Genomic DNA, 26,180 nt, shown 5'->3' with positions numbered 1-26,180 from the left:
CCCAGTGCTTGCTGTTAACGGGGATGAGCAGTGATAACATTTAAATTGCTGTTGACCATGTGTGTACCAATATAAAGGACCGGGAAATAAGCACTGGGACATCACATGGAAAGCTGCAGGCATTTCTGCTAGGGCTGCTTATTGACAGTTAAATAAAAGTGCACAGGATTTCTGGGAAGCTCTCATGTGACTCTTTGGCATGGTCAGCCATTTACCTTATATAACAAGTGGAATGCACTGGATTTTTTCAATACAACCACAATAAGTGCCTTGGAAATACCTACCAAAAAAAAAAAAAAAGGAGAGAGACAGCAGTATATCTGTTTATTTTATCTGTCCATCAGAAGCTATTAGCTCAGTATTAATATATGGCCCTCATTTGAAGATGTTGTCCAGTTACTTTGTTATCTTCCATGATAACATTCCAGGCAGTTATATGCATTGTTACAGGGAAAAAAGAGAAATGTAATACTTTGGTTTAAATTCCAGAAACACTGTTCCTCTGACTGATATGTTGATTTAGGTTGATTAAAATGTCAAATTTCTTTTCCGTGGAAGGGACTATTCCCAAGTATTCCATTCTTAATCTGTATCTTTGTAAGGTTACACCATTCACAGTACATTGACTATATGAATGTTTCATACTATTTTATTGCCACTAAAAGGGGCTTCATTTTTCCATTGTGAGTTTTGTCTGAATAAATTTCTTATATGAGAGCGTACAGCACTCGTAGAGAGATGCCGACAAGCAGTCTGGAGAGATCACTTTTGTACTTGCTGGTAAAGGCTCTTTCAGCTGCCTTTGTGTGGAACAGCTGTGACATCTAATGACTAGTTAGATCTATCCTCGGTGAGTATGCTGTGTGGATATTCCAGAGGATATATCCCTATACTCTCCTCTCTGTATTTAATAGGAGTCGTCTAAACAGAATCAGAGAGCAGCCAAAGGCTGAGGGCTAGTGCATCCCTTGATGTAATCAACATTTATTTCAGCAGTTTTGTTCTGCTATCAAAGGCTGCTGTGTTTTTGCATAGTGAGCTAAAGCATTGAAAATTCACTTTTGAGGGATCAAAAGTAGATTATTAAACTTACTTTTATGTATGATGCATACAGCAAATGGAATCAGGAAAAAACACAGTCAAATTTGTAACACTGTTCTGAGCAAAAGTATCTTTGAAATCTCTATGAGAGCATGTATTTTCGTTGTGCTCTTTATTCATGTGGAACAAAGAGGCTACATTAATTAATTGCCGATGGAAAAAGACAGGGGGGTTATCAAAAACTATCTCGAGGTTGGTCATTTAGAGGGTGTATTTCTAGGTCCCTGCTCTCACAGCAGAAGACTCAAGAGACTCCTATTAAAGGCCATGGGAATGTCTTTGTGGGATTTTCAGAGTAGCAATGAGAGGGTAACCTGACATTCCTGAAACTCCCATTGCCATTCCTGTGCTGGAGCATCTCAAGCCAGTGCTTCAGATGCTGCGTGTGCCCCTCGTGTCCCCGAGGCCGAGGCTGGCTGGGTGTGCGAGCACAGGGCTGGGCCCAGAGCCTGGGGGCACCAGCTGAGCTGTGCTCAGGGATCCATGGCTCCACACTAGGACAGGTGTTCAGGGTTATTTGTCAGCATAACAACTGTCTTCTATCGATCCAAAGAGCCCAATTAGAAATGGAGTATTGTGAGAAGTGTGTTATGTATCTGTAATATAGGAAATCAAATATCTTTTATGGCCTTGAGCAGAAACAAAATGCAAGCTATTTTCATAAATGAAGTTTTGTTTGAATGTATTATACGTATTGTTCTCCTGGAAACTGAATGTGAATTTCAATGTTTATTTTGTTTTTTCTCTTGTTACTAATTTGCTCTCATTTGACTCCATGCTTCCTTTTAAATTTCCTCTCAAGGTATGCGCTCTTCCTATTTACTTGCTTTTGAAATCACCGTCTGACTTTGTTTTGACAATTGAGTTATAATCCTGTTGTTCCAGACCTGTGTTGCTCCTCTCATTTGTTAGCACTCTAATTCACTTTAAAATAATGCCATACAATTTGAGGTGATTTGGAAGACTATATTAAGGTAAAGCATTAATTGATTGTTTTTAATTACATTATTGCACATTTGGACAGGTATGGCTTGCATCAGAAACAATGGTGCTGGTATTAGAAGCTTGACTGGGTTTTCTATAATTATTATCTGAGTAATAGAAAAACATTTCTGTGGTTCACAGTATAAACCAAACAGCACTCTCTGATTACCAGCCCAGTGTACCTATACTAACCCTTTTTCTCCCTCTACACCAGCCCCTGCAGTGGGTATAAGGAGTCTTCATTTGAGCAGATGGATGGAGCAAACTGGGGTTCTTTGGTCAAGGAGGCTGCCAGGCCATGCTTGTCCATGTTTTTGTTCTTCATCTCTCTGTCTGTCTTTCTTTCAGTGTCAACTTTGTGGTTTATTTGATTTTTCTTTTGCCTCTTTCTGTGACACCAAGTGACAGCTATGTCAGCCCAGACTGCTCCGTGTAATAGCTGCTGTTTAATCCTTCTTTCTGTGCTCCTTGGAAGACTCTGGGAGAAACAACTCTAGTGACATCCAGTTTTCTTTGAAGTGACCTCAATTCTTCTGAGAACAGCCCTGGTCCCCATCTAGCAAGACCCCTCTCTTGCACGTAGGACCCTCGGGGAAGTGCCTTTTTCATCAAGGGATCCCCCTGTTCCCATCTTCTCCTGCCTCTCAGGTGGTCTTTGTGCTGTATCTGTCTGACTTGGTTCATGCAGGTTGCCAGACCTCTGGGGTGAGGTATTTTTACCTTTCTCAGTGTGTAGGATGCTGTCTGAACATACAGCCTGGCACAAACCTTTTATTGTTGCAGCAATGGCAACTTGAGGTTTCACTGGTTTGGAAAACACTTCTCTTCTGCACATCTCCATCCTAGCAACCCATCTGTCCTACCAACAGAAGGGGCAGCTACCAATGCAAGTAAGAGATTTCCTGTGGGAAACTGTAGGGAAAATGAACACATACTATTTTATTCCCAATGCTTCCACTGCATTTATCAGAACACCCTGATAAGTTTTTTTCCTCTCCCTATTTCAAGACCTACCTTAAAGCAAGAGGGCCATGGGAACCTGGAAACTCCAGACAGAGCTTGTCTTGCAGTAGGGAAGGAGATGTTTCATCTGCTGGGCCTGCTAGCCAAACCCCTCCTCCATCTGTCTCTGAAAATGTCCACATCATGCAGGGAGGAGAAGTTCAACTCCAGGTCTTCTCTGAAGATGGAAAGTGTGTAGTGAAGAAAGGAGCTAAAGGAGGATGAATTTCACCTGACACAGCCATCTGAAAGCAATAGACTGTGGTTTTTAGTGAGGCATCTTTGTTCTCTCCGAAGTTATGAGACAGATGGACAACTTTAGATTTATCCCACACTACAGCAAGTGAGATAAATCTCTTTCTGAGGGTGTCAGGCTCTTCTCTCTTTCTCTGTTGGCTCCAAAGGAAGCCTTATGTGACAAGTTCAGCAGGCTGATTTGTAGTTGGAGAAAATTGTGTCAGCCCAAGTAAGAGGGTATCAAATGTTACCAAATTGCTAAAGCCACAACCCTACCTGTTAAGGAAGCTGGCCAAAAAGGCCTGCAGCCCTCCCTGAAATCCCATTCACATGATACCTACAAAGGAAGTAGAGTAAGGTAGATAGATTCCTTGACTGAAGGCATTATTCTGTATTTATATTGCTGCAAATTCCCTTTGCAGCAGCTCAGTAGCCTTGTGTTAGTGAGCACAACAGCTCCACGGCCCAAGCTGAAACCTGGAAGCCTCTTACCCTCTTGGGAGTCCATCAAGACAGGCAGGGAGGCCTCCTCCACCAGATCATCCACTGGGTGATCTGGTGGATGTGTGTCTACTCTGAGGAACCAGCCTTCATCTGCCCTCTCAGTGGGAGCTGCTGCTCCTTGGGCAGAGGAGAGTAGAGAGCAGTAGTGCTTCACCTTTCCCCACATTCCTCTCACATATTCCAGATTGAGCTCTCTGTTTTTATTGTGTTGGTGATTTTTTTTTATGGTCTTTAATGTTGGATGGATACATTTTTTTAATTTTTTTTTTCTGAATAATTAAATGGCAATTTTTTAATGGCTCAGGCAATCTCAGGCTCTGGCCAAGACTGGGCAGTTTACCAGCAAACCCCCCTGTGTGGGTGGGGTGGGGGCACATCATGAGACTTTTGGTTTTTGCCTATCTCCATCTGTTGGTAGAACAACTTGTACCCACTGTCTGGGGATGGCACTGAGGGGCTTGAAGGAAACAAATAAACAGGTAAGAGCTTTCTGTTTCTTTTCTTGGCACAAACTGAGGACTACAGCACCCAGGTTCCACAGATGTGTCTGGGATTGATTCTTCCTCCAATGGTATCAGTAGAGCTAAGGGAAATCATGAAATAGCTTTGTCTCAGCAGTTGAAATGATTCTTGGTCAACATGCTGTATTTGAAGAACAAGCAATGTACATGGCAATGAAATTCCCCACCCAGCTCAGTGACGTGTCACTGCCATCCTTCAGCCCAGACCAAATACTTTGAGGCTGATGTTCAGTTGCTATAAAGTGTCAAGAGCTCTTGCTGACAAGATCCAGACCTTCTGACCATTAGGCATTTTATAATTATGTGCTTGCAAATAGGCTTTTTTCTTAAGTCCTTATGGAATTCCTTTAAAAAAACAAAAACCAAAGACTGCCATTAAAAACTAAACATGGGTTTTTTCTGTTTCCTTCTCTGTTGCTCTGGTGCTTATAAAGCAGGGATATGCTTGACTTGGAAGAGTGCAACATGCAAATTTTAATTAACATAAAACATAAACCAAACCAGCCTCTCTTCTCACTTCAATATGCAGATTCAATTTGTAATTCCTGCTAGGTTGTGATGAGAGAAGGATACTGGATCATTTTTGGTACATTCTTTTGCATGTTTACTCAGATTCCTTTTTGCGGTTTACTGTATGTTACATTTTGGGAGTGGATGCAGTAAAAAGTGCATTTATGTCCTCTAAGCTGGGCAAAGGGACATGATGCTGGCATATCCCAGCATGTCCAGTACAGAGAAAGGTTGGGCACACAGAGACAGCAAAAATCTCCTGGGAAAAGCCTTTTCCAGCAAAGGATTTGTGGAAGTCAGGAGAGCTTATTTCTCTCCTCAAATGAATTATCTCTTAATTTACTGTTCTTGTTTCCACTGAAAGAATGCAAAAAGAGTTGCACTAGGTAAGACCAGATAGGACCTGGTAAGACCAGGTTTTCACTCCTGAGGGAGTTTTTCAGGAGCCGGCTCACACTCCACCTATTCACAGATACCTGGAAGATCTGGACAAAAGGGTTGTGCATGTGGATTTCTCCTCAGTCAAGTAAGAAAAATAATCAAGGATTGTCTTCAAAGCAATTTAATGATGTGTGTTTTTCCCTAGATCTCTCTCAGGGCGAATTGTCGGAGGAGTCTGGTGGTTCTTCACTCTCATCATTATCTCTTCCTACACTGCTAATCTCGCTGCCTTCCTTACGGTGGAAAGGATGGTTTCACCCATAGAGAGTGCAGAGGACCTGGCTAAACAAACTGAAATAGCCTATGGCACTTTGGATTCAGGCTCAACCAAAGAATTCTTTAGAGTAAGTCTGTTAAATCTCCTTTAAGTGCCTAGTTTATGGGTTTCAGTTGTTTGATTTTATGCAGCTGTAATAGCCATCCTATGCTTTGTGCAATCAGGACAGGCCTGAGTGCAGATTTTAATATCAAAAGGCATTTTATCAAAAATGGCTGGTTTTGCTTAACCTGAAACATCTCAAGATGGAAAACCCAACCTCTGCTGTCATGGGAAGGGTTTTGTAACACCAGTTTCAGAGCCTTGGTCTGATGAGCAATAATGCAGTGGTTGGCACAGTATTTAGCAGAGAAAACTCTTGCAAGGAGTGATGCTCTTGACCTACTTGCAGTGCGTGCCCAGCTGGCAGCCAGTAATGCCATCCCACGGCCGTGCTCACTTGCCAGAATGAAGGGGGATGGGAGGCCTGTGTGCTGCTCATTCCTGGTGGAGCATTGATTGCTGCCATTGTTGTGTCTTCAGTGCTCACCAGCATCTGGCTGTGGCTGTATCTGACAGTCAGGTAAAAATTTTGTTCCCCAGAACTCTGGTTGTTTTTCACCTTGGTTAGGGAGATGTGGGGTTAGCAACATTTGGGGGTAGGGGCAGGTGCACACTTTTATTTAAGATCATCCTTCCTTTCTCCTCTTGCCAAGCCACAGGCTGAACTGCAGACAGTTTGGTGAGAGGCATTAGGAACTCTAAATATTATCTCAGTCCACTTTTATGTCTCTGAAAATGTCATCCTGAAAAGCTCTTATTTCTTTCCAAGGGTGAACTGGAATGATCAGGCCTTTCAGGGAGCTCTTGGTTCTCTCTCAGCAGTGCCAATCAGATGCCATTCAAACCAACATTTTTTTGTATAGAAGAGTGGCCAGTGCTGCAGGACTAATTACTGCCTGTCATGCATACTGGCCAGGTGCTAGGAGGAGGGAGACAAAAAACCCCTTGCTGCTGTAGGTTGATGAAATACTGAGGGCTCCTTGGAGAAATACTCAGGGCTCCTTGAATTTACTTAAAATTTCAATGCATGACACAGACATCTGATGTAAACCTGAAAGAGAATGCAGAGGTATTTTTTGAAGCTTTTGCACTCTGCCTGTAATGTCTTTATATTAAAAGAGATACTCAGTGGTTCTTAATTAACTGTGGTAGCAGGTACATTACAGCAGCTTTGGTTTGTGTTAAAATCCTGTGAAATAAGCACTGACCTTGTAAGGGTGACATTAGTGTATAAAAAAAATTATTCTACTTAATCATCAACCCAAGGCAGTATTATGTCTACAACAAAAATTAGTTGAGTGAACCTGTCAAAAGAGGTAGCTCAACTTGTTCAGAAATATTGGTGCTGTTTATAGTCACTATACTGATCTTAGGGGGGAAAATGCCTTCTTTTGACTATCTTGTTACAGTTCATATAGAAAGAGGAATTGTATGGGGATGTTCCTTCATTTCCTTAATAGTTTGACACAACAAGCAAACCCCTTCTCACTGAGAGATCAAAGGAATGAGTGTTTCATGTGAAAGGATACAAAGTCTGGTAAATGTAGGAATGCTTTGTTGTGCTGCTAATAATCTTGAGATGAGCTGTGTCTCTCTGCTGGTGCTGGGAAAAGCAGGGTTGTAAATGAGCTGATCTGTCAGGAGCTGCCAGCTCCATCAGGCCAGGGTGGGGATGGACAAGAGCAGAGCCCCAGCAGTGTGGAGCAAGGCTGTATGGGCCAAATGGGAAGAAGAATGAGCCCTAAGTGTGCTTCTCTCTCTTTGGCATTCTCAAGGCACACAACATAATTTCAGTTGTATTAACTTCTGCAGAGTGATTAATTTGAATAGAGTGATGCATCCATGAAAGTCTTGTAATTAGAGTCTTCTTCAGTTGATTTGAAAAGGGCAAAAGCTTTGCCTTAGAACAAATGTGTTAGTTCACATAAATACTTTGTTGTACAGTCTTATTAGTTACTTAATAAGACAGTAAAGGTGTCTGAAACTTCAATTAACTTAGAGGACTCTTGCTTTCCGAGGTCCTGCAGCACAGACTGCACCTCTCTGTGTTTTAGGGTACTTGTTCTCCCTTGGCATCTCTTTCCACTCTGCTGCCAAAGGCAGCAGTGGAAGGGACAGTGCTCTGAGTTGGAAAAAGCCATGAGTTCTCTTGAGTACAGGATGATGCTTATCCCCTGTGTAAGGGAAATATCTTCCACCTATTTTCCCCCAGCATTTTGCTAGTTTAAACAGTGGTCAGCTGAGTGGCTCATAATCATTTACTCAGTGAGAAAGGAGTAACTTGGCTTTATAGCTGGGCCATGGCTTCCCACAGGAGGAGGTTCAGGACAATCTCTCCAAGATCCCATTAAGAAGCTTGTATGGGTATATCTCTTTCTAGAGCTGTAAGGCTAAAATGTTTCTCAAAGATACTAGCCAGATCCTGATCTTAATCACTGCTGGTCAGTGGAAGGTGCCAGACTGACAGTAGAAAGGAAAAATTGCCTCCTGATACATCATAAAGGGATAACTTCAGATCCCCACCATCTTGTCTGCATGTGCTAGAAGGAGCTTCTCCAGGCCATGGCTCCCTTCTGCCAGCCCCATTTCCAGACAGCGTCACTTTTGAAGGGTTTTTTTACAGTGTGAATACCTGAAACTGGACTGATACCAGCCTCTCAATTCAGATGAACAGATGGTAATGACTTTGAGCCACTTCAGACCTGGGCAGACTCCAGCTCATGACCTATTTTCCAGTCTTGGCAGTTTCCCTAAACGTGGCAGTGCCTCCTGGGCAGAGGCTGTCCCAGCTATGGGGTTAAGCTGGATACACCACTGCTGCCTGAGGCTTGCACAGCGGCTGCTTTGGCGTGACACTGCTCTCACAGTCCCAGCACTGCTCTCACAATGCCAACACTGCTCTCACAGTTCCAACACTGCTCTCACAATTCCAGCCAAAGCTGATATTTTCTAACAGTTTCACAGCAGACACTGTTTACACTTCTCACTTGTTGGTGATTCTCTGCATAAGGGCATTTGTCCTCCCAGTATATCTAAGATTCAGAGGAACCTTCCTTTATTCTCATGGCTGTTGCTTGTTTCTGCTCAGAAACATCTTACATTTTGCACTAATTAGCTAATAAAGGCGTTTAAATGGCAATCAATAGATTACATCAATTCCCTTTTGGCTTTCAAAGGGCACTCATCCATATTGAAAAGAAAGAACCTCTCCTGAGATATTTATTAACACATGGACTTAGATTAAGGACTCCAAAATTCCTCTTTCTCTTTCTTGAAGGTTGGTGAAGGCCTGTATGAGAAAGAAGTTTCAAATCCCTAAGCTACTTTTAAAGGTCTATCTGTTGGAATTAACATCTTCTAATACATTCAATTAAAGTTTCAGCATATCTGAGCAGCTTATCAAATCAATATAATGCCATTTAATCCAAATTTAGCACTGAGCCTAAGTATAATACCACACTCTAATACTTCACCTCCAATATGCATATATTCAAAAGGCATGACCTTTACAATCAGTTAGTGATTCTTGTCTAAACTTGGCTGTATTTAAACTTCAGCAGGACATGTTTGTAGACATTTAGAAATATAAATTGCCCTTGAATTTATGGGTTTTTTTTTAATTAATAGCAGATATCTCTGTTAAGAGGCTCCTGCAAAATACCTTGCCAAGTGTGTGTTTGATCATTGACAAACACAGCTGACCTGCTAGTACACTTCACTGAGAACTTATGTAGTTAATCACTGTTCACAAAATTAAGGAGAAAAGAAGATCTCCGATGAATGTTACTTTACTTTAGAATTTTTTCTTTGTATATTTCTCAGCACAAGTTTAAGGATGTCCCAAACCGAACAACTCAGCTACTGAGTGGCTTTCCCATGCCTCAGGTGGAATGACTTGCCCTGAAGTCAGTTCCTGATTTTTCCTCCTGTAAATGCCATTAATTATCAGATCTGTTTGGAATTTCAGTAGAAAGACTGAAGGTCCTTTGGGCATGATGGTTGTTCCAGCTCTTACAGTTGGTTTTCCTCAAAAAGTGATTCTTTGCAAACCAAATTCAGAAGTGAGTCCTTTCTGGACTTTGTCTATACACAAAATATGTATAAACCCACAGTTTTTAAGACACAGGAAGTCATACTAAGGATGGCCTCTTAAAATGTTTCCCATTTTGAAACTGTTCTGAAATCAGAATAGTTCAGCAGGGACAGATAGAAAAGCATGAGATGCACTGGCATAAGGCTTTGCATTTCTGCTTGCCCATACTGAGGAGAGGGGCATGCAAACAGTTACCAGAAAAAGCAGGAAGTGGGAAGGAGATTGGTGAGGTATCTCTTGAAAAGAAACTTAAGTACCAAATTGTGAAGCTGGTAAAACTAAAGGTAACAAAGAAAAAAATTCGTTGGAAAGCAAAGAAAAAAACACCAGGCAGATTAACACTAAAACAGAAAATTAACACTTCTCTGAAAGAACAAACTCCAAATACTATTGAAATTAAAAGAAAACATTCCTTTAACCCATCAAAAGGATTTAGAAACACCTTCAGCTAAAAGCACGTAGGTTAACTCAGACCTGTTCCATAGAGCCTTGTGTTGGGCTGTGTGAGGAGGGGCTGTGGTGGCACCAGCGGGTCCCTCCTGGCTCCAAACAGCCAAGTGCCACTCGCCCCCCCAGCTGGCAGCATGCAGAGAAGGTTCCCCATTCAGGTGCCTCTGACAGTGTCAGGTGAGGCCAGTGCCAGTCAGGCAGCCAAGGAGGAGCACAGCTCCATGGCAGAGCCTCAGGAGAGAGCGAGGAATTATGTCCATAATGTGTTCAGAAGCACCAGTGTGTTACACCCGCTATGAGTTAAAGAGCTCATTGCTTTCCTCTGATGATAAGCTTGTGTGAAGACGAGAGGGAAATAAATTCCACGAGCAAGCTGTTTAGGTAAGGAGAAGCCTTGGGTTCTACACCCCTAGCTGCCATATGATTTTTATGCATTCTGTGCAATCAAACGATATTGAGATCATCATTAGAGGCTATTAAAAACATCACTGTGAACTCTGTGAACGCAGCACTAAGGGTTTCATCTGTAGTTAAACTCTTTGATTTTTAATTTCAAAATTTATTTTGCTAGTGAAGATGAAGGACTTGTTTTTAGCACTGCAGTCATACAAGTGCTTTGCTTTTGCCTTAGGATAAAACTATGATTAGCAGTTTGGAGGTTTCTGTGCACTTGACATCGAGCTAAACAACACAGTCATCATAAAAAATCCCTGACAAAAATATTGAAGTGTGATTTTATTTATGAACATTAAAGAATAGAACATCACAGAAAAGTGGTAGCTTCAAAGATGAGTTTTATAGATCTGAGATATTCAATGTGGCAGTTGTTAATCATAAAAAGTACTGTAGTTTAACTGTTTTTAAACACAGAAGGTGTGAAAATTTTATTCACCTATATATTTTCTCTCTCTTCCCCTGTTTGATATAGGTGGGAGCATGTACAAATATTAAAAGGTGGCTGTATGCATGCAGAGAGATCAGAGCCTCTCCATTGCATGGATGATAGATGGTCTGCTGGTGGGGTTTGTTTATCTCTTGAACCTCCTTTCTATCACATGGCCAACAGGCAGTTTTAAAGGCAACAGGAAATCAAATGTGACATAATTGCAAAAGAAATGGTTTCCCATGAGGTGATCTAATGTCTTTAGGCTGTAGATTGGAGAGGAAAATGTATCCTTACAGGAACTAAAATTAACAGCTCATCCATCATCTACTTCTTGGAAAGGAAGCATTTGAATGGAGCTGGGCTTAAGGTGGCTGAGCCATTTTACTAATTTCAGCAGGCAAGTCAAGATTTAGCAAAGCTTTCAGTCAACACTTACTAACAAATATTTGAATAAATCTCCCCATTATCTTCAATAACAGGTGGCATTTGTCTATAGCTCTTGTGTTTGTGGTTTAGGCTTTCCAGCTCACCTCTATCTCCATACCACCCAGCAGTCACCTTCTGTAAGAGCAGAGCTGTGGGTTCTGGGGACCAGGTAGTGAGAGAGGCTGCAGCTCATGGGAAGCTGGACACAGAGGGGCTGCAGCCTGTGGGAAGCCAGACACAGCAGCTCACAGTGGGTTAACACTGTAACTGTGTCTGTACCACAGAGGCAAGCAGAGAGTGCCTGGGGGGAAAATCACTTGCTGTTTGAATGCTCTACTTTTTGGAGAGAAGCTCTATGATAATGATAATGACATTGCCCAAGACAGCGAGGACCCTGGTTTTTCAAGTCTCTACTACTTTATGTAATGCTGCTGTGTCACATTAGTACATGCTTATTAGAGATTCATTTAAAATACATGGGTGCTGATAAATGACTCACAGCACTGCTACTGTTACTTTTGCATAATTAGGAAATACATGAAGGTTTAGAAACTCTAATGATGTGAATATGAAACATCCCCTCTTGCAGTCCACTGGGATTTCTCCATCATTGCCTGTATATTGGCCTTTCCTGTCTGGAGCTGAAAACTCATTAGACCTGACAGTGTTCAGATCATGTGCTGGAAATGCCGCTCTCTGTTAATTTATTACGGGCCAAATCCAGAGCAGGGCTGGTTGTGCTGCTCAGTTGCCCAGACAAGACAACTCTGCTGAATATGTCACTGCTGGAAAGATGCCCCTTAGCCTGAAGGCTGACGTAAGCCTCCCTCCAGCCAGCTTGAGTGTGTGCTGCTCCTGCTCCCCGGACAGACAGACAGACAGACAGACAGACAGGCTTGCCCAGCACAGCTGTCCAGATCCCTGGTATGTGCCACCCAGCCCCTGTCACCCCCAGCACTGCTTCCCCAGGGCGAGCACTGCCCGAGCGCTGGCTCTGGCCCTGAGTCGCAGAGGATTTACAAAGGCAGCTTGTCTCTGGAAAAGACTTTCATTTTAATTTCCCAATCAGCATTGCAACAAGGAGGAGTAAAGGCAGCAATAAAGTGAGGAGATGAATATAGTCTGAAGTTCAGTGTTGTGCCAGGAAAGGGCATTTTAAAATCTTGATTTACATTCTGCTGCTCAGACTGTTACTGACATGTCAGCAGCGTCTGGCTGCAGCCGGAGTGACTCTGCTTGTCTGTGCGAGCAGAGCTCGCTGCAGAAGAGCTGCCTGTTAAAAAGCAGCTACAGCACATCACCCCCCTGCTGCCAAAGGTCACACTTTGAAAAGAACCATGATATACAGAGAGGAAGTCTCAAAACACACGTCCTGAAATATTGTAGTATTTCTGTAAGACATTTCCTTTTGTAATCAGGCCACTTTCTGTGTCAGGTGTGGAAAAACTAATGATGCTGAAGCCTGGAGGGGCTTTATTAAGCTGCTTCCCCAGCTGTTTGGGTGGCAGCACTGCTGTGGACTGTCCTTCCCCACCATCACCACCTCCACCAGCCTCCTGCTGGACTCCCCATCCCTCAGCCCCATGCAGGGGTAGTCTGCATCTTGGCATAGAGGATTCTAGAGAAAAGCAGCAGCCCAGGGGTTTGCAGGCCTAATCTTTCTGCTCTCTGGGCTTCGTTTGACCCAACTGGGAAAGAAAAATACCATTTCTAAAGCCTAAGTTATCATTTGAGCAATAAACCAACATGACAATGTCTCCCATCATATGCTTGGCTGTAAAATATTATTAGTCACCAGATCACCCTTTCTTTTACGTGTGTGCATGCACTCTTAAAGATTTGTGTGCTCCTACAATACAGACTAGTTTACATGTGCATGCTTGAACCTGGCTTTTCTGTGGCATCTCATAAATTCATAAACTGTGGGTAAAGATTGGTGGACTTGGGGTTTGGCCTTGCTGGAAGAGAAATGCCCTGACCTACTTTCTTCTGCCGAGAATGTAATAAAAGCAAGAGGTTCATGTAATGATGGGATTGATTTTTCTGTCCATATAGGTAAGTAAATTGCTGGCATCACAAGTTATCTGTGGCTAAAAGCTGTGACATTGATCTATTAGACTCTGCCCTATGACCTTCAGTAAATGGCATCTCTGCTTTCATGTCCTCTCTGGGGAAAGGGGACTAATGGTGCCCTCTGGCCTTCATGAGACCTATTTTTACTTTCTCAGTAAAGAGCCTGGAAATCTCAGGCAGAGGGACCTTACTAATAATATTTATCATGTTCTTATGTAGCATCATCATTAGGCTGGCCTCCATGTGCTCCAGGGGTGAGATTAGGCTGAGGGCTCCCACCAGTGTCCCTCACTCCCCCCCAGAGGCAGCTCTGCCAGGGATGACTCAACATGAGGCTTAGAGGGAGTGGAAAGGCACCAAACCAAAGCCATATCCAAACAGCAAACACAGTGGTGCCACTCCATTGCAATTTGCCATAGTAGAAGTTCAGTTAAGCAACTGCCTAAACCCTGTGGATATCAGTGGGGCCCAAGCCAGGCAGCAGCAGCAGTACCAAGGCTGTCTCTTGGCAGTTTTTTCATTCCTGTTTAGTAGCTTGCTTTTAAATGGTTCATAAGCTGCTGGACTCATTAGCTGCTGCAGAAGAGCTAATTGCACACATGGAGGAAAAGCAATGAGTGATGATAATGAAGCTGTGGTTCACACTTAACTGCCCAAGTTCATTCCAGTGAGGTGTGCCTCCATACAAAGTGAGGTGTGATCTGTAGAAAGGCAGCATGTATTATTCACATTAAATACCTGCACTGATTTTAGTATGGACCGTTGTGTTTTGTATCAGCAACATCTGTCTGACTTAAGGGCTGTAAATCTCCCTTGTTAAGGAGCTATAATGTGGTCATAGGGCCCATGCAGCAGAGGAGAGTGGTAGGTCTGCTGCTTTAGGACCTTTATTGATGTCTCTGCCTACCTTTATGTGTGTGCTGCAGTCAGGATGCTCCACATGCTTTTTTATTTTGCTACACTTTGTTTATCCCTCTTAGTTTTGAAGGCAGAGGTTAAAAAAATCAGTATTACCTGAAATTTCTTGAAGTATAAAACAGAGTTATACAGTTATAAAATATATAACTGGATTTTTAAAATAGCATTTATTTGATTATTTGTGGCTCATGACTGGATGATCAACAGCTCTCACCTATAGGAGAAAAATTTGAGCTTGACTGCTGGGAAATCACTTCCTGGTCCCTGTCATAAGAAATTAAGGACCATTTTAGTAATTTTTAGTAAAATATCCCAACAGGGTGCACAAGGAGACATTTTGAAGAAGACCTTCAAGTTGTGGAGGAGGTGGTAGGGAGAGTTGAATGTTCTAAAATAGGTAAAGGGCATCTCTGTAACATACTTAAAGTAGAAAGGAGAAGCGTTGCTTCCTTCAAATACAGCAACCTCACCCCTACTCAGTAGTGGAGGAGGTGACACAATGTCACTTTTAGCAGAAGTGTGAGACAGATGTCTGCAGAGGGGGAAGGGAATTCAGTCGTTGGGAGAAGGCTTCATATTTTAGAGCTAAATTTAACCAATGTCAAGGAATTGTCCAAGGTGTGCTGGGGTCTGCTAGATCTCTAGGTGATTTGGAATGTGCAAAAGTGAAACCAAGGCACCAGGTCTAGCCCAGCTGGAGCCACATTTGTAGTTGCTGGATTGAAGAAATAGATGCAAGTGAGAGGCAAACCTGCCTCCTTCCCTTGCCTGTGTCACTCACCCAGCCCTGACTGGCCACTCTTTTAGATGCCACCACACACTCTGGCTGATTTTTCATTTCACTGCTGGAGTCAACCACACAGCAAAACTAGGAGAATTAGAATGAAAGACAGTGTTAAAATTGTGGACTGATGGGATTGCCATCTTCTTTTCAAATGAGTGCATTGCTACCCAGAAGAAATGTGTATTTAGGTGCTGATTAGTAACGGGCCAAGTGAAGAGAGTCCTTGGCACGAGAGCTGCTGGCTCTGCTGACATGGAAGGGAGCTGCCTGCACCCTTGGCTGGGGTGTTTGTGGCTTATATTTCTGCATAAACATATCCAAATAAAGAAAAAAAAAAGCCAGCATTATTGACAAAGCAAAGGCCAGTTCTATTTATATCTACAGTAAGGCTGCGATAATGAAGACGCTTTAATGTGTCTCAGGGCCTAGATGAAACACTGAAAATGTTGCTTTTAAGAAAAAAATTATAATAATATCCCCTTGAAATCCTGAGGAAATGTGGGTGGCGGACTTCTGGAGAGCAATATCAAAGAAATAGGAGTTGCAGAGCACAGGGAGTTACTACAGTTATGGGCTTTGAATTGGCTTAAATCTTTGCTTTTAAGTTTTGGGGTTTTTTCCTAAGGATCTCTTTAAAAGTAACACTTTATTGACAGGGAGAATGTTTTACTGCCACTGAACTCTAGCAACAGTGCAGATCTGTCAGACCTTGCCTTACTTAGGAGTGTAAATCCTTTCTCTGTGGTTGCTTCTGCTGTCTGGCCCCTTTTATGGGTGTCAGACTCCTAGGGGGGCTGGGAGAGGCAGTGTGAATGTCTGCAGAGGGGGACAGATGGGTAAGAATGTTCTTTCAACACAGAATTTGGAGCTTTATAGTTTGGAAAGACATTTTTCTTTTCTGAAAGTCTTTTAGGGGCTTCTGGGGTGGTTGGGTTTTGTTGAGGCAATTGGAAAATTGGAAAAAAAAATTTACTAAAGCTACCATCTGTCATTTCATCCTGTTGCATCTTTGACCAGCTTTAATCAACTGGTAGTTTCATGGCAGTGAGCAGGTTTAAAATATGGCTCTAGGAGCAGAAAACTATCCCTTTCTCCAAGCAGCCTCATCATAGGTAATTACTTTCACCTTATTAGGAATTTGGGTGAATGGCTGCAAAAATTAGCACTAGCCAAGCAGGACTCAATGGCCAGAGCCCATCACATCCCTGGTCCTCTCTCTCAGGACCCCTGAGATCCTCAGCCAATACATGCCTGATGCATTTTAGATTAACCTTTTCCAGTCAACACATGCTTTGTTTGTTTCTAGCTTGAATTTTTGTCTACTTCTACTAGGTCAGATTGCTATACTTATTTAGTTAATTTGATGATAACAAGATATTATGAAAATCCCACTTGGCAGAAGAAGAGGTGGGCAATGACCATGTAGAAATGGGAACTGATTTTTAACTACATCATCCAGAAGAGTTAAATGAAGGCAACAGACTATAAAGCTTAGGCTATTTGTTGAAGTTGAAAAGAGAGCAGGTTTTCAGTTGTAGAATTTGGTTTTCTGAAGCATGAATGATGATATTCACCCTTTGCCCTTGGAGCAGGGAACATGCTTTGTGGACCATGTGCAGCCCTGTGCATGCTGTTGGCACTCACCAGATAACTGTGATTATTAACAATGCACAGATGTACTGGCCATTGCTTTCAGGTAGTCAGGCCAGGTGGAAAGAGTATGAAAGAACTTATGACGGACAGATACTCACATGTGAGTTAAAAGACTGAAAGGAAAAGAAATTCTGGTTTATCTGGATAATTAAAGGCACACTCTGCAGAGGAAAACAAGCAAAAGCATTCGTAGTGCATGCACAATTTGGAAGGCACACGACTTCAGCTTGCTGAGAGGCATAAAGAGTAAAGATGGTTTTCTACCTTCCTTTTGTCCTTTGGGTGCCTATTTGCAAATATAAATGGCCAGGTGTGTTTGTATTATTTATGTTAAAAGAAGATGAAGGTTGTAAGGAAGAGAACCTTGAAACTAAGACACGCCAGGATTGCCACTGCTCCTGCAGTCTCTGTGTTGGCCATCCAGGCTGTTTTATTTCCCTTTGTGCCCAAGAGAGCTGCACAGGAAGGGCTGGCAGGCTGGCCAGGGGCACTGCCTGGGACACGGCCTGCACTGCCACCTGCATAGGTGCACAGCTGTCACCTGCTCTGCTGCCCACAGGGCACAGGGAGACACCACTTCTGGTATCCCTGGAATCCCCACAGCCCCTCTGGCAGGTTCCTGGGAGCCATGCAGTGCCCTGGGCGCTCCCAGCAGGGCAGGAGATGAGGAAATGCCCACATCCATTAAGTGGGTTGTTGGAAAAGCAGGAGCACCCAGTCAGTGTGCTCACAGAGGGCACCTTGAGCAGGCAGTGATTATCAGGGTGTGGCTATCAGGGTGTTCTGGCTACCAGCCCATGGGAGCCTGGCCCTGAGCCCCAGTGAGATTCCCTCCTTGGGCAGGATCCATGGTCCTGCAGTCAGCTGAGGCTTAGCACTCCATGCAGGGGCTGAGCTGCCACACTCCCCACTCAAATTCAGAGCCACTGCCCTCATCTCAGGCTATTCAGTGTTTGCTGTTGCAGGGGAAGGTCAGGAAAATCCAGATTCCTTCTTTCAACTGTGTAAGGACCATTTCATACCCCAATTACATCCTCTTTGTCCTGATGCTGAACAAACAAAGCTGTACAGCCCCTCTTTAGTTAGGAGATGCTCTCTCTGACTTGTTTTTCACCCACCCACCACCCAGCCAGCCCCTCTTGATTGTTGTCTCTCTGATTTCCTGTTGTCACATGGGCTGATTTTAATTGGTTTGCATTTTCAGTTGTTTTTCAGTTCATCAGGAAGGATAAAATAAAATGCTGCCCTCTGTGCACCTCTCTATCCACTGTAGCAGCACCAGCTGAGCATGTTAATCTGAGGAGCAGTGCAGGCAGGGCTTACTCCCTGTGAAGTGTTTGGAGGCTGGCTGTTAAGCATTACATTATTCAAAATGCATTAAATTGTCCTGGATGAGGAGGAAGCATGTCTCGATCATCAAGCTGATGGACATTAGCAGTCTTCCACCACAAGGTTGCTAAATTTGAGCTAGATTTAGCTACTGCCTCCTTCATTCCTATTCTGCAAGGAAAGCTGTGGACAGGGAACTGGCAAGGAATATGAGGCATAAATTCAAGGTACCCACAACTTGGACTGAAAGCCTTATATAAATCTTTGGGATTTCTAGACTTTGGAGAAATGCAGTTGGCATTACTGCCTTCTGTTGACCAAGCAGGAAAGTATAACCGGTAGTCCAGGATACAAATTCTTGACAGTCTGGAGGTGGCTTTGAGATCTGAGGGTGGCTTAAATGTTACTGGTGGGAAAGAGTGAGAAGGGGAAGTAACACATTCCTCAACATTTCAAGGTTTACAAAGCTTGTATGCTGAGCTAGAGGCTGTTAGGTTTTGCTCAGTCTCAGAACAGGGAAATCAGGAAAAAATATGGATGGCTGACAGGCAGTTAACCAGTGATTTTTTCAGCTTACTGCCCATATTTGTATTTGCTGTCTTTTAGGAAATGGGAAACCAAATTTTGAATATTTGATTATTGATTCATAAAAGATTTTGTAGTCACTGTTAATATCCCTTGTTTGAGCATCTTTGTTGGCAGCCACTAGAATGTCATGGTCTCCTGTATCATAGACTTGCATTGCCACTGTGAAAAACACACTCCTGCCTTGCTAAAAACTTGTAATAAGCAACTGCCAACCCTTCCTAGCAGCAGTTAGTGTAAAAAAAAAAAAACAATGCTGAGGATTTGTGTGAAGAGGAGGGGCTCCTTTGGCATCTGTTGGCCAAGATGGATGACCTGGGATTTCTCATCCTCCCTCTGGCTCGGTAGCAGAGCTACATACAGGCGGATAAACCCAGCACAGAACAGGAGCCGAGGCTGGGACGGGCACACGCCGTTGCTCATTCTGAGGCTGCCACTTACTCAGCAATCAGTAAATAAATGTCTGAGATTTGCTTCTCCCTCGCCAAACATTTTGTGGTTTGGTCTTTGTTCAGGGGGGCAGTGTATCTGTCTCCACGCTACCTTGACTTTTTTGGTCTGTTAGCCCTAATCAGTTACAGGGTGTCATTATACCTCTAAGCCAGCTAAGCCCAAGGAGCTCAGTCTTGCCATCATGACTCTTCATTTCCCTCCTTTCATCTCTCCCAGAGATCAAAAATAGCTGTCTATGAGAAAATGTGGTCGTACATGAAGTCGGCCGAGCCCTCGGTGTTCACCAAGACGACGGCGGACGGGGTGGCCAGAGTGAGGAAGTCCAAGGGCAAGTTTGCCTTCCTGCTGGAGTCCACGATGAACGAGTACATCGAGCAGCGCAAGCCCTGCGACACCATGAAAGTTGGAGGCAACCTGGATTCCAAGGGCTATGGTGTAGCAACTCCCAAAGGCTCAGCATTAAGGTGGGTGGAATAATATAACAATATCCATGTTGTTATAGTATTCCACCTACCCTGATGTATTGTGTTGTCATTTTCTTTCTTGTGGATTTTGAGGTAACTTAAAAGTTTAAAATCTTCAATATTCCATGGAGTTAAATAAGACGGTAAATTATGGTTTCATTTATTTAATGCATCCATTTTTTGTGTTCTCTTCGTGTTGTCCTCTCTGATTGTTTGTTGCTGTTTTAATTTTACAGTTCAATGGCTTTTTCAATTTAAATGGTAAAAGCCAAGTTAACCTGCCATATGTGACGAATGTTAACTGCATGATGTGGTGTTGTTACTTTTTTTCTCAAAGACAATTTCCCCATCCCGCACACTTCAGTTTTGAGCAAATGTTATCCTCCATGCCACCTCCAATATTTAACCCTGTATTTGCTGTACAGACATTTTGATAGCTCCACGTTCTGTGAAATTTTAGCCAATTTGTCCTCTTGTGCTCCTTTTTTTATACGTTACGATTTCCTAAGCATTTGTGCATTTTTTCTTACAAGTTATGTTTTATCGTTTCAAGAAATGCTGTTAACCTGGCAGTATTAAAACTGAATGAGCAAGGCCTCTTGGACAAATTGAAAAACAAATGGTGGTACGACAAAGGAGAGTGCGGCAGCGGGGGAGGTGACTCCAAGGTCAGCCTCAATGTCACCACAATCGGGTACCTTAGCAAAGAGTAATCGGCAAGGCTGTTATTTTGCTTCTCAAGAAAAAAAACCTCAAAAAGAAAGCAGATGAAAATTATTTCACTAATTGTGGTGGGGAAAAAAACCTCTGTTTTCTTGTTCAGTAGCTCTTTCAAAGAAACAGTCTTATTTAATATCATCAGCGGGTTTGTTCGAGCTTGGAAACCTTATTTAACTAACAGATAGAAAGTTTAGTGTTGGTGGGACCGACGCAGAGTAAGTCAGTGAGGTAACTGTACAAGAAACTGGTGATCACCTCTGGTCACTGTCCCAACCCTTGAGAGCAAGGCTTTATGAGACTTTTTTTGCCAGGACCAGCTGTGCCACCACAGACCTGGGGATGAAAGAGCTCCTGTTTCCTTTGGCCTTTTGGGAAGGTTTTGGAAATGTTGCCTGGAGCATTCAAACGTCACCTTTTGTACAGCACTGATCAGTCTCCTGCACGCTCCTGTGCAGGAGCCCTGTGTCAGTGTTTGACATGCCTTTGATACAGATGTGGACTCAAATCTGGCTCCAGTGGCAGCCGTGCCAGCCTTTTACTGCCTTCTGCTGAGCTGAGGCTTCCCCCAGCCTTCCAGGCAGCCTGTACTGCACCTTCACAAAGTTACTTCAGTGAGCTCATGTATTGCAAATGTTAACTAGTCTGCTTTCCTCCTGCCAACTTTGCCCTGTAGGACTGGCAGTCCTTTTCTGCAGTCTTTAACCCAGCGAGGATAAGCTATAGCTGGAGTTGGCTGGGTGTCGTTGGTCACTGTGGGTGCAGGAATTACCAAGAAAATTAATTTAAATGACATTGTTATACTGAAAAGTACTGAAATTCATTTTTATAGTGACACTCTCCTACATCTAGTAAAACCAGATCTTTAGGGAGCAATAACTCCTAATCTCTCCAATAAAAATGCTTCAGATTTGGTCCAAAATCAATAATAACAGTAAACTGCAGTTTTGGACAATTACTGCAAATTACTGCTACAATCTATTCATAAGAGTTGCATACAGTTGGCTACATAGGAAATTGCTCAGCTCGTCATGTCTACTGCTAGCAAAAGCCACTGTGTAATATTAAAGGAAGGAAAAGCTCTTGAATTTGGATTGATTTAGTAGCTGGAGGTCTGCAGTGCTCAGCAGCAGCCTGGAGATGAGCACAAGCTTTTTTATGCTTTTTAGCTCTGCTGCTCATCCTTCACAAAACATTTTTATATGTCATATTTGCCAGTATATTACATGTTTAATATCCTCCTGGGATCCAGCACCTCATTGTCTAATGCTGCCTCCCTGAAAAAAAACTCTTCATACAAACCAGCTTCAATGAACTTCATTGCTTCAAGTTCATTGAATTAAACCCAGCCAATAACACTTACAGCCCTAAGGAAGCTAAAGAGGGCTTTTTAAATGGTCACAATTAGGGCAGGGCCATCCTTCTATTTTTGCTTGTGCTGGAAGATGTTTTACAAAGAGCAGTGCTCTCTATTTCGCAGGCCCTTGGCCCGGTCAGGCAATGTTGAGGGAGTGGAGTCTGGGGTAACATGAGTTGGTACCCAGAGAAGAGGGAAGGGGAGCAAACACAATAATGTGTGTTTTGCTGGTTTAGTCCCAAGTGATGTCTGTCTGCAGTTTGTTGTAACACACTGTGGTGAAGGACTTGTTTGAGCTATAGTCACCAGCTCTTGGGGCACAGCTCAGCTGGCAGAAGTCCCCAGAGAGGAGACCATGGGATGTAGAAGACCTCCCGCAGAAGACTAAGCTGAGAGGTGGGGAAGGGGTTAGTGGCTGTTTCTAGAGGTGTGGTAAATCAAAGGGCTTTTTTGTTGCAAAGTGGCTCTTCCTTTGAGGTAGTTCTGTAGGTCCTGAGCCCTGCAGACTGCAGTGTGGCTCCATTGCTGCAGACAGGCAGAGCCTTCGCAGCACATCCCCATCACTGGCCAGGCCCTGCCCCAGCCCTGCAGGAGCCCCACTGCCCTCTCAGGAAAGATGAGTTCTGGTGCTGCCCCTTGTGCACTGCAGCTCCAAGAGTCTTGCTGGCCTCTCTCTCCTCACTGTCCTCCCACCAGAAGCTGCCCCCATCATCTCATCCCATCTCTCCAGTTAATTGTTTATATGAGCACGGCTTCATTTGTAGATCATTCAGAGGAGTCACTGCAAACTGTTATTTTTTTTCCCTTTTACCTTAAAGGAGGTGGCAGCTGGGGGAATCAGGATGGGGTGGTGAAGGTGCCTGAGGTGCAGATACAGACCTTGCCCTCCATCTCAACCATTGCTCACTTGGGGCAGCTCTCTCTACTGGCTGAGCTGACAGACTCCTCTCTCAGCTTCCCCAGTAGAGACCCGGGCTTGGGAAATCGCTGCCCCCAGTCGGCAATCAGCCACCTCCTGCCTCCTGGCAGTGGGTTGTGCAATGGGTTATGTGTAGATGTGAGTCATGGCAGACTGCTGGTGCCGGTTTCTTAAGCTGAGTTCCTCTGTGACTGATACTTTAGCTCTTGCTGAAAGCCAGAGGTGAGTATGAGCCTGTTTGCTTGTGCCAGTGGCCATCGTTGTACTGCAAAGGACCCGGCCACCCTCCCCTGCTCGTGCTCCCTGCGCTCTGGCATGCGGTGTGCCCGTGCTCTGAGAGGAATCGTTCTGAGTTGTGAGTTTGTCTCTTGTTACCCTATCTCACTGCCTCTGGAAAATTAAACAGTGACTTCCATTTTCACAAGGATTTTGGGTCTTGCAGAGGGAAAAAGAAAAGGTATTCAATTGGCTTTCTGCAGACTTTGAATCTCTTGGTTTACAGAGTGCAAGGTTAGGCCTGTGGTCATTCCATGCTCCTGGAGTTCACTCGTAATTCAAGACTGAAGAGATTGTGCCATTTTAATGAGTTTGTTTTAAGGCCTCAGCTGACATGTGTCTTGTTTTCAGGGCTACCAGTCTGTGCCAGTGCTGGTGTGGAGCAGAGAGTGCCAGTGTTGGTACTGCCCTGGCAAAGGGAATGACCCAATTTCAGTAGTGGTCCTTATTTAACAAGTCTGAAGGGGAATATGCTCCATCCATACCTAATTTCTCTGGGATGCATGTCAATACATGTGGGCTGACTTGGCTGATGCAGACGTTCTGGTACATGCATCAAAACTCATTCACTTAGCTCTCCTAAATGAGCTTGAATTTAGTTTCATGGCAAAATTATTCTCTCTTCAAATGCTCTTATACATGCAAGCTGAGTTCTCAATCATGAGAGAATACAAAATAGCAGTTGTAAAAAAAACATATTCCAGGAAATATGTTGCAGTGTATTACAAGTTTGGAAACTAATTATTTTGTTTATTATACAGTCCTATAATCTTGGAGCTGAGTTATGGCTGAATAGGGATTTAACAAGAATCAGACAAAAGGGGATGCAGATGGCGGTCACAGCCTGAGTGACTTAAGTGAAACTAATTATTCAGTTGCATAGGAACAATTTCCTGCTAAGATAAATTTCCATAGTTCTGCTGTTGATAAATTTCTTGTATTCTTATACCTTCATGGTAACATTTAATGACAATCAACGTGGAAGGAGAATGTTTGAATGCAGCTTCTCATCAACTTTACCTGCCAAGATTCCCTGCTAATTATTTGACTTAATTTCTTTAATATATTCTTTCTTAGGCTGATACCTCTTTTGGACTACATCAGAGAAATGACATACAATGTAAATTATTTCATTTTCCAATTGTTTCTTTTTAATCATAGAATTACTTTTCCAGTGTGCTAGTTGAGTTCTGCCCTCAGAGCTGTGCTCCTACAATATCCCATTCCCAAGATCTTCGGAGCTGTGAGTGTGGCCATTAGCAGATGGGATCTGTTCCCCCGTGTCTGTGTGCTGTTTTGGTTTGATACATTTTCAGCACAGCCGTTAGCATTTGCAGCATAATTTTTTTAAGTGGCATATTTTTAGAAGAAATCTGTTATGCTTTATTTTAGATGATACCTGATGCCTAAAGAGCACCATTGCCAAACACGTCGTGCATAAAAGAGAACATTTGGGGAAATGGCTATCTTAAAAAGATGCAGCACGATTTATTTGAGCCATTTGTTTGAAATTATGTTCATCAGCATGAATTTCCTTGTCATCCATACTATAGGCCTGCGTTATGAGCTGGAAAAAGATAAAATGGCTGATCAGAGCCAGTGACAGTAACACAGAGCTAATTCATGCTCAGAGCTGGGAAAGTAATATGAAATTACTGTATTGTGCAAATTAGTGACAAAGCAAAATAATGTTTTAAAAGGAAGACACCAGAATATTGGTTTAATTGACAGCTATTACTTTATAGCATATTAAGAAATAATACTGTGTATGTTTTGTGGCAGTGATGAAGTCTTAATGCTCTAGGAGTTCATTGGAGCATCTCAGTGCACTGCTAAGGAGGGCTGAGAGCCTGCTCTGGTTTGCAGAAACAGCGGTGCTGTTGTGCAGATTGTTGAGGGTATTTCCCTGGAGATGGAACTGGGAGAAGCAGCACAATAATTTGGGAAGAGTAGGTTGCCTATGCTGGAAAGGAGCTGGTGGAGTCAGAACCACTGGTGTCCAAGAATTGGAACTGTTTAGTTTTGCCAGTATAACCTTTAGCATCATGGAGACTGTCTTTGCTGCCTTGCCAAAGCCAGCTCAAGACCTGAGTGTGCAAGGAGACCTGTTTGTGCAGCATTAATTGGGGCAGACCTGGGGCTCCTGCCTGGACGCCATGTCCTGCCTTTATGGCCACAAGAAATCTTAAAGACTTGTTAATTATGCACTCCTTTTGATAATATCTGTGGTGCTTAACAGTTAATTTCCATAGATTGTTTACATGAGTCATTTCTCCTGCACTGTAAGTATCAGTATGGGAAAAGTCAAGGCAGAAGGCTTTGTGGTACTGGAAAAGGAAAAAAGGAAACCCAACAGCTGGAAGTGGAGCTCCCAACAGCAGGAGCAGGGCCCTTCCTTTGTATGTCTCCCTGGGGGTCTGGGCTTGGTTGTTTCTCTTTAATACTAGCTGCTGTCATTTAAAATACAAAGGGAAAAGTAAATGCCTTTCTTCTTCTTCAAAGTGACTCTAACGTTTCAGCATTCTGCTCACGTGGACACAGGCACTGGTGCTGCTCTGTGGACTTCTCTGTGCTGCTGGCACTGTAACCATGGGCTGAATGCCTCTAGCTTTTGTACACAACGTAGCTGTTCCTCGAATGTCTTGTGGACTAGCCTTTGGACTAAGCAGCACCCACCTGCAGCCTGCTGAGAAGCCAAGAGCAGGAGTCACAGAAGAAGCCGTTTCAAGAGGAAAATAAAGATGGGGGGAAATGGATGTGCCTAGAGACAAGAGAAAGAGAAGGTGAGGGGATAGCCAGCATGCAAGGTAAGTTGAGTCTCTTGCTCATACCATCCAGGTTAGAAAAGACCCAAGCAGTGGCAGGAAAGGTCCATGCTGCTCTCTCAGATGCTGTAGGTTTGAGCGCGATGTTGGGCACCTGCCCTCCTTTGCTCTTCTTCCATTCTCTCACCACATCTGTACCTCAGGTATCGGGCACTGCTGTGAATGAGCTGCAGTGACTTGCTATGGCTTGTATTTCCTAATCCAATCAGCCTGTATTATTGCATTAGCACTTGGCACTTCTCTTAAATTATGATCCTGTTAGTACAGAGTTTAATTTGTTTGAGCTACATTTGTGAAACATGTAAATATTCTTTCATAGAGACACTGCTGCTGTCAAACACAGGCTGCAGACT

The 26,180-nt window shown here is 43.3% G+C and overlaps 1 protein-coding gene across 5 annotated transcripts in view; it reads left to right on the top strand.

Annotated features, from left to right (window-relative positions):
- The window catches only part of GRIA3 (glutamate ionotropic receptor AMPA type subunit 3), a 142,482-nt gene that overhangs the window by 103,185 nt on the left and 13,117 nt on the right, over positions 1–26,180 (top strand). For 3 of the 5 annotated variants that reach the window (XR_013184216.1, XM_054641325.2, XM_077185829.1), the window contains exons 12-14: positions 5,446–5,644; positions 19,486–19,733; positions 20,287–20,401. Coding sequence is in view for 4 of the 5 variants with exons in the window: in XM_054641325.2 (XP_054497300.1) it covers positions 5,446–5,644; positions 19,486–19,733; positions 20,287–20,401 (562 nt within the window). In the remaining variant the exon portion in view is untranslated. The remainder of the gene's footprint in view (positions 1–5,445; positions 5,645–19,485; positions 19,734–20,286; positions 20,402–26,180) is intronic. The other 2 variants (XM_054641326.2, XM_077185830.1) reach the window with 1 other exon arrangement.

Source organism: Agelaius phoeniceus, chromosome 14, assembly GCF_051311805.1.
Source record: "Agelaius phoeniceus isolate bAgePho1 chromosome 14, bAgePho1.hap1, whole genome shotgun sequence".
Lineage (NCBI taxonomy): Eukaryota > Metazoa > Chordata > Aves > Passeriformes > Icteridae > Agelaius > Agelaius phoeniceus.
This window is presented reverse-complemented; position numbering and strand designations above follow the sequence as displayed.